The sequence below is a fragment of the Mus caroli genome, chromosome 4 (assembly GCF_900094665.2).
Source record: "Mus caroli chromosome 4, CAROLI_EIJ_v1.1, whole genome shotgun sequence".
NCBI classification, from domain to species: Eukaryota; Metazoa; Chordata; class Mammalia; order Rodentia; family Muridae; genus Mus; species Mus caroli.
In genome coordinates, this window is record NC_034573.1 from 133,119,250 (window position 1) to 133,137,884 (window position 18,635).

Sequence of the window (18,635 nt, forward strand, 5' to 3'; positions counted from 1 at the left end):
TGCTGAAGAAACATGTCCCTTCATCCCATTGTTCTCCATATCTAACTAAGTTGTGATCTGAATGTACTATATACAAATTTTTTTTCCCAGACATTGAGCATTTTGTGAAGCCCTGTGGTTTGGGTCCCATTTATGAGACCTGTTCCTGAGATGCAAGGAAATGCACAAATCTGAGATTGACCTAATTATGGTGATGAGGAATGAAGAAATCAGACGCAGGTACAGAAGGGCTGGGAATGATTGGGCTCTGTGTTCTGATAGAGACATACCAGCAATGCAGAAAGTCAACACATTTATTGTATGCACTTAATAAAGGGGGACACTCTTCTCATGGAAGGGTGCCCCTATTATGACACACTCAAACTACAATAGCTAGAGAAGAAAAGAGTGCTTGGCACTTTTTGCAGATGCAACATCCATTCTCTTGCTCAGAGGAAGATCTTGCCTTTCCAATGTGTCTCAGACATTTAGGTGCTTGACATATCCATGCTCCTATCAGCAATTGACATTGACTTACGATTTTGTTCATTTCTAATACTCAGCTTCCATTTCTTTGTTCCATAATCAATCTTCCAGTAGTTCTTTCTGGTACAGGCAACGCTGGGTCTCCAGATCATAAACGTAGGACCCACAACAGATTAAACATTTGGATGTAGCAAATGTGACTCTATTGGGCTGCCTATTGGCCCTGATTATGTCCAGAAGCTCAGGACAAAAATTTTCTAATTTATGTGTTAGTATTATATTCATGTCATTATAGCACTCTAGAGGGGCAGGGTATACCTCATAGGTCAGCTGGCTCAGGTTGGCTGTGTGGTATAGAAGTTGTCTCAGGATAGTCAGAGAGAGTTCATTATCATAGAAATTGACCTTTGTGAGATGGGAACATTGGCTTAGGGCAGGCAAAATGGCACTGATCTGAGAGTCCTCCATAAAACACAACTCTAATTCCAGGGATTGCAGTGTATCTCTAATACTCTCAAGGAGAACTCCAAGAGGACGAAAGACTAAACCACGCAAACTTGTAGCAGTCAGGTTCAGACGTTTGAGTGCAGAAGTATTCTGGCAACAGGGCAGGTAATCCAAGTCTGACTGTGATAAGTCACAAGAAGTGAGGCAAAGAGTCTCCAAGGGCTTCCCCAGGCACCTGGGGAGAGAACAAGTTATTGCTTTCTGGCCAATGATGTTGAAGAGCATTGGAGGGATTGACAGCTAAACAGATGACAGTTCTCCCAAGCTCAGTCTGACTATATATTGAGGTCAAGCCCCAGGACATGACCTTCTGTTGTCTGATCATACAACCCACAGCATTCTAGTTGGAGGCCTGTATATCACCATAGGTTTGATTCAGGGAATGGCAGGAAACCACAGCAATGGATGTATCAGATCAACATGGTGCATGTCAGAAGGACTACCCACCCCAAACAAAATTCAACAACTTTCTAATGCTGTTTTTTACGAGTTCTCAGACTTCATCCAAATGCCATGATCCTGTCTTACCCTTGAACCTCAGTGTTGTATATTTCTTATCTACTCAACTCATTTCTGGACTCAAAACCATTCACATATGAACAATTAGAGGCAATGCTTATGCCTAGTCATACATATCTTAGCATAGAGCTCATCTGGTTAGACATGTTATATCTCTAAGGTTTATGATGGCCAGATCACGAAGGACTCCCTAGATCCACCCATCCCCTCCCCCCCCCAAAAAAAAGAAAAAAAATGTTTTCTTTGGTCCATTGAGCCCTCATGATCCTTCCTTACCCGAGGAAGTCTTTCAGGTTGTTTCCTAGAAGGGTGATATCATTTACATAGAGATTCTGGAGACAGTGGAATTTGGGAAGGTGAGAAATAAACCTGCTTATATTCTCTTCATCAAGCCTTGTAGAGTTATCCATTCTGTAGGTTTCTCTGATGCTACTTAGCATGAATGTAAGAAGATTGTTGATCTCTCTCAGGTAAGGTATAAGAAAAACCAACTCTTCTGTGTACAATTCCTTCAAGTGAAGCTCCTGTATACAGCCTGTATTTACAATTTTGAGGATATCTCTGAATATGTCTTTGGGTAAGCTATGAATTCTCAACATCGTACAGCATAGATGAATGGAATCTTTTTTCTGCTGGGCCCACTGCAACAAGTATGTGGCAGATTCATCAAGTCCACCATCCAGGAGGTTGAGGTCAGTTGTCACCTTCAATTCTTTATTCACCCCACAGTCAGGACAGTTTTCCACTGGCTGCTGCTGTGTCATGAACTCTGGCAAGCCTTTACCTTCATAGGATCCACCCCATATTCTCCACAAAGTATGGTATTCATTCCTTAAACTGAGCACTCTGAGTTTGCATCTACTGTGGGAGAAATGAATATAATTCTCATAAGAGAAGCTATATTTTACAGTCTGATTCTCTGCTACACTCACACTTCAGCTGTTTCTTAAAAAGTTTGCGCCAGCCAGTGGTGGCGCACACCTTTAATCCCAGCACTTGGGAGGCAGAGACAGATGGATTTCTGAGTTTGAGGCCAGCCTGGTCTACAAAGTGAGTTCCAGGACAGCCAGGGCTATACAGAGAAACCTTGTCTCAAAAAAACCAAAAAACCAAAAACCAAAAAAACAAAAAAAAATTGTTTAAAAAAGTTTGCTATTTCCTGTGCCTATCATCGAACACAGAGACTCATGTTGAGTTACTGAATAGCAAGCATTCTTTGCAAGAGAGACATCTTTAGCCCTGTCTTACTTCTCTTCATTCCAGGCCCCTTAATCCCAATCTCATTTCACTTGTACTTTTGAGGCATGCACGGAACGGCCCATTCCTTACTGGCTGTGCCTACACTTCTCTTCTTCTACATTAGCCATTGTTTGCCCAGATAGCTGAGACTTATCCCAAGCTTCTTCATCCCTCTAAGCTCATGCAATCAGAAGCCTCTGATCCATGGTTGACCAAATATTTCCTGTTTCTAGTTGCTCCTTCTCAGCACCCAGAGATCCTATCTTCACCCTAGCTGATCTTGCCTACCTGGAGCGATCATTTTGTGCAAGCAGTATATCCACTCCCTCAAGCATAGCCTTCAAAGTCTCCAGGTTGCAATTCCTTATCAGCCTTCCTAAAGAAAGGTATGGGAAGGGCCACACAGGTATCATGGCCTTCAAGATCCCTATATGTCCATCAATTAAGGCTGCTTCAAAAATTGCTGGGAACAGACTCTGGGGTAGGTTCCTGAGAGCAGAAATGGCCAAGGCCTCATCCCTCAGTAGACTCTGAATTGCCAGGTTCTGGAGGGCGGGTGGAGGGTTGATATTCACTATGTCTTCTTCGAAAGTGACATCCTAGGGAAACAGGGAAAAATATACTATTAATGACAAGAAATTTAGGGAGCCCTTCTGCCCACACAGGGAAGTGTGAGGACTAAATCACTACTGATGAGGATGGAGAACTCAGTTTACCAATTTGATCACCCTCAATTCTTTTCTTTTCTCTTCTTTCTTTCTTTCTTTCTTTCTTTCTTTCTTTCTTTCTTTCTTTCTTTCTTTCTTTCTTTTTGACATGGTCTTTATAGAACTACCTGCATTCTCGGCTTTCCTGAAATTTGCTTTATAGACCACACTGGCCTGGACCTCAAAGAGATGCCTGTCTGTGCCTCCCAAGTGCTGGGATTAAATGTGTATTTCACCACTGCTCAGCCTGTGCTGCTGTAGCATTTCTAATCCAGAACTGTTTGGTCCAGCCTTTGTTGGTTTTAAAGCCATAATTCTCCTCTCTGGTGGTGTAAAGCCTCTCCAAAGTATCCTAGTTCACGAAGGCCACATCCAATTGCAGTCACAGTTGGGGTGAATATATCCCACTGGAAAGGGATCACCAGGAACCCTAAAGGCTCAGTTAGCTGTTTGATGATGACCAGACTGTGCTTAGCTCTCCAGGCCCTCAAAAAAAAGCAAAGGAAAACAGTTTTCAAACTTTCCACAGTCTCCATCAAGCTATATTGTATGGAATAAGCAATGGCATCTTTGAAATTATCATTATTAGCCTTCTGGCCAGTGCTTTCTGCTGGGGCAGACTGCTGGCTAGCCTGTTTTCCTGAAGACACTACAGCCTGAGACACCTCAGGAGATCCGCTGCACTCAGGGCATCTGGTAAGAACACTCTTGAAATCCCACAGCTGCTGCTGGGAGCCCAGTGGCCTTGAGACCCATCACCCATCAAAGCCTACTGAATTCTACTCCCCTTCTGATTGGTGCTGTCTGCTGGGGCAGAAGGCTAGCTAGCCTGCTCCCCTGAAGACATCACAGCTTGAGGCATCCCAGGAGATCTGCTGCATACAGCACAACTAAGCAACTGATCGCCAGCTTGTCTGCTCACCTGATGACACCACAGCTTGAAGGCATCACAGGAGTTCCTCTGCACACAAGGTACCTGGGCAACCAACACCACAGTCTGAAGACATCCTGGGGTGGGCTGGGGTAGGGGGTGTTTCGAGGCATACAGGGAAAACTGACCCAAAAGACTGAAAGCCTTCCTGGAGTTCACAGGGAAACAGAAACCACAGTCTGTAGGCCTTCCTGGAGAACAGCTTCATAGGACAACAGCTTGACTGTTCCTCTGAAGACCCAACAGTCTGAAGGTCTCCGAGGAAATCTGCTTCAGCCAATGCAATAGATCAGCAGTTTCTGTGCACCTCTGAAGACCCCACAGTTGAAAGAACCCATAGGAGGTCGCTAAGTCAGGGCCACAGGCCTACCAAAAGACCTGAAACAATCCAGGGACAAAAGAAGCAGGCTCCAGATAATGATACCCGGACCAGCAAAAACCATGGATAACCAGATGGTGAGAGGCAAGTGCAAGACCATAAGCAACAGAAGCCAATATACTTTGGCATCATCAGAACCCAGTTCTCCCACCACAGCAAGCCCTGGATACACCAACACACCTGAAAATCAGGAAGCTGACCTAAAATCCTATATCAGGAAGATAATAGAGTCCTTTAAGGAGGATATAAATAGCTCACTGAAAAGAAAGATACAGGAAAACACAGGTAAACAGGTAGAAGCCCTTAAAAAGGAAACAAATAAATCCCTTAAAGAAATACATGAAAACCAATCAACCAGGCAAAGGAATTGAATGAAGTAGTCCAAGAAGTAGAAACAATTAAAAATAACACACACACACACAAATGGAGGCAACCTTGGAAATGGAAAACATAGGAAAAAGGTCAGAATTATAGATGTAAGCATCACCAACAGAATACAAGAGATTGAAGAGAGAATCTCAGGTATAGAAGACATCCTAGAAGATATTGAGAGTACTCTCAAAGAAAATTCAAAACATAAAAAAAAACTCCTAACCCAAAACATCCAGAAATCCAGGACACAATGAAAAGACCAAATCTAAGAATTGGAATAGAGGAGAATGAAGATTCTGAAAGGACCTGAAAACATCTTCAACAAAATCATAGAAGAAAACTTCCCCAACCTGAAGAAAGAGATGGCCATAAATGTACAAGAAGCCTATAGAACACCAAATAAATTGGACCAGAAAAGAAAATCCTCTCATTGCATAATGGTCAAAACACTAAATGCACAGAAGAAAGAAAGAATGAATATTAAAAGCTGCAAGGGAAAAGGGCTAAGTAATGTATAAAGGCAGACTAATCAAAATTACACCAGACTTCTCAACAGAAACACTAAAAGCCAGAAGAGTCTGGGCAGAGGTCATGCAGACTCTAAGAGAAAACAAATGCCAGCACAGGTTACTATACCCAGCAAAACTCTTAATGAACTTGGAGAAACCAAAATATTCCAGGGCAAAACCAAATTCAAACAGTATCTATCTACCAATCCAGACCTACAGAGGATTCTAGAAGGAAAACTCCAATATAAGGAGGATACCTACACCAAAGAAAAGACAAGGTATTAATCATCTCACAACAAAGTCAAAAGGAGAAAACCACATGCACGTAATGCCACCTCTAAAAACAAACATAACAGGAGTTAACAATCATCTGTCTTTAATATCACTCAATATTAATGGACACAACTCACCTATGAAAAGACATAAGCTAACAGACTGGATAGGCAAACAGGATCCAACACTTTGCTGCATACAAGAAACACACCTCAAAAAAATAAAAAAACAAACAAAAAAAAAAAACCCAAACAAACAAAAAAAACAAAAACAAAACAAAACAAAAAAACCAAACCACCTCCATAACAAAGACAGATACTATCTCAGAGTAACATGGAAAAAAAGTCTTCCAAGCATATGGTCCCAAGAAAGAAGCTGGAGTTGCAAACCTAATATCCAATAAAATAAACTTTAAACCAAAAGTGATCCAGCGAGCTGGGTGTGGAGGCCCATGCCTTTAATCCCAGCACTCGGGAGGCAGAGGCAGGCAGATTTCTGAGTTCGAGGCCAGCCTGGTCTACAAAGTGAGTTCCAGGACATCCAGAGCTATACAGAGAAACCCTGTCTTGAAACTCCTTCCACAAAAAAAGTGATCAAGCGAGATGCGGAAGAACACTTCATATTCATCAAAGGAAAAATCCATCAAGAGAAAGTCTCAATTCTGAACATCTATGCCCCAAATGCAAGGGCATCCACATTCATAAAAGAAACATTACTAAAGCACAAAACACACATTGAATCCCACACAATAATAGTGGGAGACTTCAATACCTCACTCTCACCAATGGACAGGTCATTGAAACAGAAACTAAACAAAGAAACAGTGAAACTAATAGAGGTTATGAACCAAATACACACACACACAGACATTTCACCCTAAAACAAAAGAATACACCTTTTCTCAGGATCTCATGGTACTTTCTCCAAAACTGACCATATAATTCATCACAAAACAAGCCTCAGGAGATACAAGAAGATTGAAATAATCCCATGCATTTTATCAGATCACCACGGATTAAGGCCGACCTTCAGTAACAACAAAAACAACAGAAAGCCCAAATACATTTGGAAACTGAACAACTCTGTACTCAATGATAACTTGGTCTGGGACGAAATAAAGAAATTAAAGACTTCCTGGAATTCAGTGAAAATGATGTCACAACATACCCAAACTTATGGAACAAAATGAAAGCAGTGCTACGTGGAAAATTCACAGCACTTAGTGCCCAGGTAAAGAAATTGGAGAGATCCTACTCTAGCAATTTAACAGCACATCTGACTGCTCTAGAACAAAAAGAAGCAAATACACTCAAGAGGAGTAGATGGCAGAAAATTGTGAAACTTAGGGCCAAACTAACCAAATAGAAACAAAGAGAACTATGCAAAGAATCAACAAAACCAAAAGCTAGTTTTTTGAGAGAATCAACAAGACAGATAACCCCCTAGCCAAACTAAGTAACGGGCCAAGAGGCAGTATCCAAATTAACAAAATCAGAAATGAAAAGGATACCATAACATCAGAAAGAGAGGAAACTCAAAAAATCACCAGATCCTACTACAAAAGCCTATACTAAACAAAACTGGAAAATCTAGATGAAATGGATCATTTTCTAGACAGATGACACATATCAAAGTGAAATCACCAGCAGACAGACTTTCTAAACAGGCTGATATGCCCTAAGGAAATAGAAGAATTCATTAAAAACCTCCCAACCAGAAAAAAATCCAGGGCCAGAATTCTACCAAATCCTTAATGAAGACCCAATACCAATATTCCTCAAACTATTTCATAAAATAGAAACAGAAGAAACACTACCTAATTCATCTTATGAAGGTACAGTTACTCTGATACCTAAACCACACAAGGACACAACTACAACAAAAAAGGCATTCAGACCAATTTCACTTATGACTATCAATGCAAAAATACTCAATAAAATTCTTGCAAACTGAATCCAAGAACGCATCAAACCCATCATTCACCATGATCAAGTAGGCTTCATCCCAGAGATGCAAGGTTGGTTCAATATATGAAAACACACTAATGTAATCCACTATATAAACAAACTGAAAGGAAAAAATCACATGATCATCTGCTTAGATGCTGAAAAAGCATACATACATACAACACACCTATATGATAAAAGTCTTAGCGAGATCAGGAATTCAAGGCCCATATCTAAACAAAATAAAAGCAATTTACTGCAAACCAACAGCCAGAATCAAGTTAAACGGAAAGATACTTGAAACAGTTCCATTAAAATCCGGGACAAGACAAGGATGCACACTCTCCTCATATTTATTCAATATAATACTCAAATTTCTAGATAGAACAAGGAGACAACAAAAAGAGATCAAGGGGATACAAATTGGTAAAGAAGAATTGAAGGTACCACTATTTGCAGATATTATGGTAGTATTCATAAGTGACCCCAAAAAATTCTACCAGAGAACTTCTACAGCTAATAAACAACTACAGCAAATTGGATGGATATAAAATGAACTCAAATAAATCAGTAGCCTTCCTTTCTACAAATGATAAAATGGGCTGAAAAAGGAATTAGAGAAACAACACCCTTCATGATATTAACAAATAACGTAAAATATCTTGGGGTAACTCTAACCAAACAAGAGAAAGAACTGTGTGTCAATAACTTCAAGTTTCTTAAGAAAGAAATCAAAGAAGATCTTAGAAAATGGAGAGCTCTCCCATGCTCATGGAAGGTAGAATCAACATTGTAAAAATGGACATCCTACCAAAAGCAATCTACAGATTCAACACAATCCCCATCTAAATTCCAGCACAATTGTTCAAAAACATGGAAAGACCAATTCTCAAATTCATCTGGAAAAGCAAAAACAAAACAAAACAAAACAAAACAAAAAATCCCAAAATAGTGAAAACAATTCCTAACAATAAAAGAACTACTGGGGGAAATCATGATCCCTAACTACAAGCTATACTACAGAGTACTAGTGATAAAAACTACATGGTACAGAGGCAGACATGCTGATCAGTGGGATAGAATTGAAGACCCAGAAATATAACCACATACTTACAGACACTTGATCTTTGGCAAAGAAGCCAAAAATATACAATGGATAAAAGAAAGCATCTTCAATACATGATGCTGGTCAAACTGGCTATCTGTATGTAGAAAAATGAAAATATTTGTCACCTTGCACAAAGTTCAAGTCCAAGTGGACCAAGAACCTCAACCTAAAACCAGGTACACTGAATCTAGTAGAAGAGAAAGTGGGAAAGAGCCTTGAACTCACTGGCACAGGGTGGAATTTCCTGTGAGAACTCTAGTGGCTCAGGCTCTAAGATCAAGAATTGATCAATGGGACCTCATGAAACTGGAAAGCTTCTTGTAAGGCAAAGGAAATAGTCAATAAGACAAACTCACAACCTACAGATTGGGGGAAAAATCTTCACTAACCCCACATCTGATAGAGGGCTAAAATCCAAAATATATAAAGAACTCAAGAAGCTAATCACCAGAAAACCAAACAACCCAATCAAAAAATGGGGTATAAAAGTAAACAGAGGATTCACAACAGACGAATCTCGAATGGCTGAGAAGCACTGAACAAATTGTTCAAAGTCCTTAGTGATCAAAGAAATGCAAATCAAAATGACCCTGATATTCTACCTTACACCAATCAGAAGGCTAAGATCAAAACCTCAGATGACAGCACATGTTGTCGAGGAAGTGGAGAAAGAGCAACACTCCTCCATTGCTGGTGGGATTGCAAACTGGTAAACCCACTCTGGAAATCATCTGGAGAGTCCTCAGAACATTGGAAATGGATTTACCTGAAGATCCAACTATATCACTCTTGGGCATATATGCAAAACGTATCCATCATGCCACAGGGGCACATGTTCCACAATGTTCATAGTGGTCTTGTTTATGATAGCCAGAAGCTGGAAACAACCCAGATGTCCCACAACAGAAGAATGGATTTAGAAAATGTGGTTCATTTACACAATGGAATACTACTCAGGTATGAGCATGAGGACATCCTGAGTTTTGCAGGCAAATGGATAGAACTAGAAAATATCACCCTGAGTGAGGTAACTCAGACCCAAAAGAACATGCATGGTATATACTCACTAATAAGTGGATATTAGTGCCCCCCCCCAAGTACAGAATACCCTGGATACAGTCCACAAAAGTAAAAAAAAGTTAACAGGGCCCAAGTGAGGATGCCTCAATACCACTCAGGAGGGAGAAGAAAGCAATCACAGGAAGGGGAGAAAGAAAGATTAATTGATGGGAAAGGGTTCAGGGAGGGGAAGAAGATAACATGGTCAGGTATTAGGTGGGATAAAGGTCAACATAAAGAATGGAAACAGGCAACTTCAGGAGGTAGGAGGTGGGCAGACCCTCCAGAATGTACCAGTGACCTGGGAGGTGAAAGACTCTCAGGACTCAAAGAACCTTAGATGAAATACCCCACAGTGAGGAGAGGGAACTTGTAGAGCAGAAACACATGGCATTAAGTGAGGGATCAGGGTGCCACCCCATAGTCAAAAACTCTGACCTATAATTGTTCTTGTCTGAAAGAACTCCAGGGACAAAAATGGATAAGAGCCTGAGGAAAAGGAGGTACAGCGACAGGCCTTAAGAGGGATCCAGCTCATATTATCCCAGAAACTTAGAATATCCAAGATACAAGATACAATCTGCAAAACACATGAAACTCAAGAAGAACGAAGACCAAAATGTGGACACTTTGCCCCTTCCTAGAATTGGGAACAAAACACCCATGGAAGAAGTTATAGTGACAAAGTTTGGAGCTGAGACAAAAGGATGGGCCATCTAGAGACTGCCATACCCGGGGATCCATCCCATAATCAGCCTCCAAACACTGACACCATTGCATACACTAGCAAGATTTTGCTGAAAGGACCCAGATATAGCTGTCTCTTGTGAGGCTATGCCAGGGCCTAGCAAACACAGAAGTGGATACTCACAGTCAGCTATTGGATGGATCACAGGGCCCCCAATGGAGGAGCTAGAGAAAGTACCCAAGGAGCTAAAGGGGTCTGCAACCCTATAGGTGGAACAACAATATGAACTAACCAGTACTCCCCCAGAGCTCGTGTTTCTAGCTGCATATGTATCAGAAGATGGCCTAGTCGGCCATCATTGGAAAGAGAAGCCCATCGGTCTTGCAAACTTTATATGCCTCAGTACAGGGGAACACCAGGGCCAAGAAATGGGAGTGGGTGGGTAGGGGAGTTGGGGGGGGGAGGCTATGGGGGGCTTTTGGGATAGCATTGGAAATGTAAATGAAGAAAATACCTAATTTAAAAAAAAAGAGAGGGATCCAGCTCAAGGGGAGGTCCCAAGGCCTGACACTATTTCTCAGGCTATGGAGTATTCACAAAATTAACTTGTCATGACTGCCCTCCAAAAGACTAAACAAGATGATGAAAGAGTCAGATGCAGATATTTTCACTCAACCAATACACTCAACCAGGGACTGCTAGCCCCTGTGGTTGAACTAGGGTAAAGCTGGAAGAAGCTGAGGAGGAGGGTAACCCTGTAGTAGGACCACCAGTCTCAATTAACCTGGTCCCTCAAGATCTCTCAGACACTGGATCACCAAACAGGCAGCATATACTAGCTGATATCAGGACTCCAACACATATACAGCAGGACTGCTGGGTCTGGTTTCAGTCAGAGAAGATGCACCTAACCCTCAAGGGACTGGAGGCCACAGGAAGTGGGGATGTCTGGTGAGGTGGGGGTGGGAGGTGAGGACATCCTCACAGAGATGGGGGATGGGGAGAGGTATGGGACATGGAACAGTCAGAGGGTGGACCAGGAAGGTGACAAAATCTGGAGTTAAAAACAAGATTAAATAAAATAAAAATAGATGAAAACATAATTTTATAAGCTTACTCAAAACTAAAAAAATAACATAAAGATAAAAATGAAATTCCCATCATTAGTTATTAACATCAATCTTTGATTATCACTCATACTGGCCTTTTGGAGAAGATATTGGGAAGGCTTCAAGTTTGAGTTCTGCATGCTACAGAGCTAAATAAAGTGGGAAAAACACTAAAGTCAGTAAACCTTCAGTAGCCATTGGCATGGTCTGTAACCCTTTATAAATCATCCAGAAAGAAGAGACTATGAGGTGGAGATTATAATTCATATGCTGAAGGCAGGAGGATCACTATCTCAATGGCATAATTGGTTCTTTCTATAGCACCAGAACAACTTTCCTGAGACCTGCAGAAAGTAAAGGAAGACCAAGGAAAGTAAGAAAAAAAGAGCAGAAATTTTAATTCCAAGTGATGGTCAGATTTTTCATTTGAACACTTAATAAAAAGAGGCAGGTTTCTCCCTGAAATTTTGAGCACATCTTGGAATCTTTGACAAGAAGAGACCATGTATCAACCATCTGATGGAAATGCCTTGTTTGATTTTGTTTATGTGTTTGTTTTGTTTTGCTTCTTTGAGACATGGTCTTATCCATGGCTGTTTTGAAACTTGGTTTATAATCAGGCTGGCATGAATCTTAGAGATCATCCAGCCTCTGTTGCAGTAAAGGATGGGTATGGGAGGAGAGGAGTGAGGGAGGCTGTGATCAGGATCTAAATATTAAATACACCCAGAGAGATACATACAAATATATACATATATATGTAAATATACATATATACCACACACATATATGTACATGTATATGTACACACATACACATATATGCATACATACATATATACATACATATATATGCAGGTTTCTTCCTATAAGCTTAAGGACATCATGTGTTCCATGAAAAGAAAGAGACTATGTGTCAGTGAGGAGATATGAATACCACTAGTTTTTGGTATTTTGTGTTTGTTTGTTTGCTTGTTTTGCCTTATTTATTTAGTTATTTATTATATACATGTGAGTACACTGTCTCCATCTTCAGACACATCCAAAGAGGGCATCAGATCCCATCACAGATGGTTGTAAGCCACCATATAGCTGGAAATTGAACACTGTACCTCTAGAAGAGCACTCGGTGTTCTTAACAACTGAGCCATCTTCCAGCCCCTAGTTTTCCCTTTTTAAAAGACACATATAATCCCTGGCTGTTCTGATACTCACTATGTAGATCAGTTTGGCTGCAAACTCAGAGACCAGCCTGCCTCTGCCTCACTGATTCTGGGATTTAAGGCTCACTAAAGAATGCCAAGATTAGAGTGACATAAAAATCGGTAGTGAAGGGGCTTGAGTAACTCACATCTGCCATTCCAGCCTAGAGGGCCTTAAATTCAAGGTCACCCTGACATTCTTAGTGAGATTGTCTCAAACAAAACAAAACAAAACAAAACAGCCTCCCAAGAACTCACAATGACCCAATTAATAATTAGATGTAATTGAGAACACACTTGGACATTCTTGTTAAGCAGATCTCAGGTGAGTAGAAGAACCTCTGAGAGTTTCAGGCCAGGCAATCCTTGTTTTTAAAAAAAATTATTTTATTTATTTACATTCCCTTCACTGCCCATTCCCACTCCTGGTCACCCCTCCCACAGTTCCTCATCACATTCCTCCTCTCCCTTGCCTTGGAGAGGGGGCTCCCCATCTCCTCCACCCACCAGGCATCTCACTTCCATGTGGCCTCAAGTATCTCCAGGATTAGATGCATTTTATCCTACTGAGGCCAGACCATGCAGCCCTCTCCCTCTCCCCCTCCCCCTCCCCCCTCTCTGTAGCATTGAGGGGGGCTTAGACTAGCCCAAGTATGCTGCTAAGTTGGGTGGCTCAGTCTCTGGGTGCTCTAAGGGGTCTGGTTAGTTGAGACTGCTGGTCTATCTATGAGGTCGTCCTCCCCTTCAGCTTCTTCAATTCTTTCCCCAATTAAATCATAGAAGAATCTCGAATAGTTTGGAAACACTTAAAGCAATGTTCAAAGTCCTTGGTCATCAGGGGAATGCAAATCAAAATGACCTTGTGGTTCTGCCTTTCACCATTGATAATGGCTAAGATCAAAAACTTAAGTGACAGCACATGCTGGCTAGGATGCAGAGAAAGAGGAGTACTCCATTGCTGGTGGGATTGCAAACTGGTGCAACCACTCTGGAAATCAATCTAGAGGTTCCTCAGAAAATTGGAAATTGTTCTATCTGAAGACCCTGCTATATGACTCCTGGGCATATATCCAAAAGACGCCTCAGCATCCCACAAGGCCATGTACTCCACTATATTCATAGCAGCCTTTTTTTTTTTTTATAATAGTCAGAAGCTGGAAAGAACCCAGATATTCCTCAACCAAAGGATGGATACAGAAAATGTGGTTCATTTACACAATGGAATACTATCCAGCTATTTAAAATGAGGACATCATGAATTTGCAGGCATATGCATGGAACTAAAAAATATCATCCTGAGTGAGGTAACCGAGATTCAAAAGGACATGCATGGTATGTACTCACTGATAAGTGGATATTAGCCAAAACACACAGAACACCTAGGATATAGGCCAGGCAATCTTAAGTAGAGAGAACTTATCTCAAAAAGGAAGGAAGAACCAGCAAGTAAAAAATTATATGAACAAAATTTCAAGTGAGGACATAGCTAGACTAGGTTGTGTGGAATGAGGTATCCTAATGGAGCTGAGGGACTTACTTGAGATGGACACTGTTTACAGCTCGCCATATTCAGGCAGGGAAAGGCTGTGTCTCCAGGCTCCAAGAGATTGAGATTTTCTCTGCCTGGTGTGACTCTTTATATACCTTTCAGCTGAACCCTCCCTTTGTGGCCACACCCTCCCAGCCAAAGTCTGCCTCTGATTCAATAATTGAGTCCCCCCCCACCCACTCGCTCATTTTCAGATTTGGATGGTGTCAATAATATGGGTCAGATTTGTACACAGGAAGAATCTTAGACAAGACCCAAAGTCAAGAACTGATTTATTGAAGCCAAGTGGTTGTATCTCATGCCTTTAATCACAGCATTTGCAAAGCAGAGGCAGATGGATCTAGCAATAAATTCTTTTATTTAATTACACACAGATAAACAGCATGTGTTAATCTCCATATATTAACACTCATTTAAGCACAGATAATAAGAAAGATAAAGAGTCAAGTTTCCCCAGCACTTATTTAAGCATAAGGATTTATTATACATCTAAGCACAGAACAAGAAAGAATCAAGTTTGGTTAGCTTGTCTGCTCCCCTGAAGAGACACCACAGCTTGAAGGCATTCCAGGAGTTCTGCTTCACATAGGGCAACTGGTATGGTACCCTTCCAAAGGCCCACAGCATCTGGCAGCCCAGAGGACTCGGAACCCAACACCCCACAAACCCTCCTCTGTCCCCTGAATTCCACTCCCCTTCTGGCTGGCACCTTCTGTCGGGACAGACTGTTAGGTTGTCTGCTCCCCTGAAGATACCACATCCCAGGAGTTCTGCTGCACACAGGGCAACTGACACCACAGTCTGAGGGCATCCCAGGAGTTTCACTGCTCCCAAAGCAACTGACACCACAGCCTGAAGGCATCCCAGGAGTTCTGTTGCACACTGGACAATTGGGCAATAGATGGTCCAAAGGCCTCCTTGGAGAACAGCTATACATAGGGCAAGAGCTTGACTGCTCTCCTTAAGACCCAACAGTCTGAAGGCCTCCTAGGAGATCTGCTGCAGCCAGGGCAACAGATCAGCATCTTCAGTACCCCTCTGAAGATCCTATAGTCTGAAGGCCTCCAAGAAGAGCCACCCAAGAGGAGTAGATGGCAGGGAATAGTGAAACTCAGGGCGGAAATCAACCAAATAGAAACAAAGAAAACTATAGAGAGAATCAACAAAACCAAAAGCTGGTTCTTTGAGAGAATCAACAAGATAGATAACCCCCTAGCCTAATTAACTAAAGGGCCCAGAGATGGTATACAAATTAACAAAATCAGAAATCAAAAGGGAGACAGAACAACAGAAATGGAGGAAACTCAAAAAATCACCAGATCCTACTACAAAAGCCTATACTCAACAAAACTGGAAAATCTAGATGAAATGGATGATTTTCTAGACAGATAACACATACCAAAGTTAAATCAACAGCAGGTAAACTATCTAAACAGGCCCATATCCTCTAAGGAAATAGAAGAAGACATTAAAAACCTCCCAACCAGGAAAATCCCAGGGCCAGATGGCTTTAGTGCAGAATTCTACCAGACCTTCAAAGAAAACCTAATACCAATATTCCTCAAACTATTCCATAAAATAGAAACAGAAGAAACACTACCTAATTCATCCTATGAAGCCATAATTATTCTGATACCTAAACCATAGAAGGGCTCAACAAAAAAAATAGTTCTTGCAAACTGAAGCCAAACAATCAAAACAATCATTCACTATGATTAAGTAGGCTTCTTTCCAGGGATGCAAGGTTGGTTCACTATACAAAAATCGATTAAAGTAATCCAGTATATAAACAAATTCAAAGGAAAATACCACATGATCATCTCCTTAAATGCTGAAAAAGCATTTGACAAAATACAACATTTAACTATCTTTATGTTAAAAGTCTTGGAGAGATCAGGAATTCAAGGCCCATATCAAAACAAAATAAAAGCAATTTACAGCAAACCAATAGCCAATATCAAAGTAAATGGAGAGATACTTGAAGCAGTCCCACTAAAATCAGGGACAAGACAAGGATGCCCACTCTCTCCATATCTATTTAATATAGTACTCAAAGTTTTAGCTAGAGCAATAAGACATCAAAAGGAGATCAAGGGGATACAAATTGGCCAAGAAGAAGTCAAGGTATAACTATTTGCAGATGATAGAATAGTAGACATAAGCGACCCCAAAAATTCTACCAGAGAATTTCTACAGCTTATAAAAAACTTTAGCAATGTGGCTGGATGTAAAATTAACTCAAATAAATCAGTAGTCTTCATTTCTACAAATGATTAAATGGGCTGAAAAAGGAATTAGAGAAACAACACCCTTCATGATATTAACAAATAACGTAAAATATCTTGGGGTAACTCTAACCAAACAAGTGAAAGATCAGTATGATAAGAACTTAAAGACTCTCAAGAAAGAAATAGAAGATCTCAGAAAATGGAGAGATCTCCCAAGCTCTCCATTAACATCTCAGAATTAACATCATAAAAATGGACATCCTACCAAAAGCAATCTACAGATTCAACACAATCCCCATCTAAATTCCAGCACAATTCTTCAAAAACATGGAAAGACCAATTTTCAAATTCATCTGGAAAAGTAAAAAAGACCCAGAATAGCGAAAACAATTCCTAACAATAAAAGAACTGCTGGGTGAATCATGACCCCTGACCTCAAGCTATACTACAGAGTTCTAGTGATTAAAAACTGCATGGTATTGGTACAGAGACAGACACATTGATCAGTGGGATAGAATTGAAGACCCAGAGATATAGCCACACATTTGCAGATACTTTATCTTTGACAAAGAAGCCAAAAATATACAATGGATAAAAGAAAGCATCGTCAATACACGGTGCTGGTCAAACTGTCAGTCTGTTTGTAGAAAAATGAAAATATTTGCCAACTTGCACAAAGCTCAAGTCCAAGTGGACCAAGAACCTCAACCTAAAACCAGGTACACTGAATCTAGTAGAAGAGAAAGTAGGAAAGAGCCTTGAACTCACTGGCACAGGGTGGAATTTCCTAAACAAAACTCCAGTGGCTCAGGCTCTAAGATCAAGAATTGATCAATGGGACCTCATGAACCTGGAAAGCTTCTGTAAGGCAAAGGACATAGTCAGTAGGATAAATCAGCAACCTACAGATTGGGGAAAAATCTTCACTAACCCCACATCTGATAGAGGGCAAATTATATCCAAATTATATATAGAACTCAAGAAACTAACCACCAGAAAAACAAACATCATGGAATAGAAGGAGGATTTTCTTCTGGGAGACTGGGGAATAGGGAGGTCAGCTGGGTGCTTTCTGTGCCTCTCTAAGCTAGAAGATTTTTACATCAGAATCTGGCTCCTGAGTCTTCATTAATAGAATCAGAGGGCTGGGATTCCTGTTTTAAAAACAGAATCCTGTCTTCTACCTATCCACTTGAAGAGACAGACTCCAGGATGTCCTTATTGTCTGTGTCTAAAATGTCTCTGAATGTGTTGGGGTGTCCTGGTGGAGGTGTAATACTTTCCTGACTTGGACACTGGTGACAGACTCTAGGGTTCTGAGTGTCAACTATTACTTCAAGGACAGCTTTACAGACTTTTCTCCCCTCACCCCTCAACAGGGGAAGCACCAACAAACAGGTCCAACTGATTGGATGATTTTACTCCACCCATTCAATCTTATTTGGGACACCTTTATCAATATTCCTTGAACCAAATATCTCTGCATGAAAGAAGGATAAAAAACTGAATATGACCAGAAAAATTCCTGACCCTGGGATGAATATCAGGTGTCCATGAAGCACTGACTTTACAACTCTGAGTTCATTTATTTTTTTAATGTATCCAGTAATTTGTTTATCTTTTTCAGCTGGCTTGATATTTGCTTCTGTAACAGTCTTGCTCTGTAGATAATCTTAACTAGGTATCTCTGGAGTCCTTTTGCTACATCCTTCCCTCTGTGATTCCCTACCTTGAATCAGCTCAGCTGGTTTAATTTTATTCACATTTGACACACATTATTCTGAGAAGGAATCACCTCAGGATAATAGACAGATAATAGACAAAAAAAAATTTAAAATATTAACCC

The 18,635-nt window shown here is 40.8% G+C and overlaps 1 protein-coding gene across 1 annotated transcript; it reads right to left on the reverse strand.

Moving 5' to 3' along the window:
- Positions 1-279: 279 nt before the first annotated feature.
- On the reverse strand, positions 280-14,613 carry LOC110293282 (oogenesin-1-like). Its single transcript, XM_021161166.2, has 4 exons — positions 14,550-14,613; positions 3,019-3,329; positions 1,768-2,352; positions 280-1,147 (listed from the first exon to the last, which is right to left on the reverse strand). Exons 1-4 carry the CDS (start codon positions 14,577-14,579, stop codon positions 565-567), a joined length of 1,509 nt encoding a protein of 502 aa, XP_021016825.1. The 5' UTR covers positions 14,580-14,613; the 3' UTR covers positions 280-564.
- Between the last annotated feature and the right edge of the window lie 4,022 nt (positions 14,614-18,635).

Excerpts from the sequence above, each read along its gene's own strand:
- LOC110293282 (XM_021161166.2), bottom strand. The coding sequence starts at position 14,579 with ATGGCGAGCTGTAAACAGTGTCCATCTCAA. Across the intron at positions 2,353-3,018 it reads GCACAAAATGATCGCTCCAG|TAGATGCAAACTCAGAGTGC; the intron begins GTAGGCAAGATC and ends TTTCTCCCACAG. Across the intron at positions 1,148-1,767 it reads AACCTGAAAGACTTCCTCGG|GTGCCTGGGGAAGCCCTTGG; the intron begins GTAAGGAAGGAT and ends TTCTCTCCCCAG.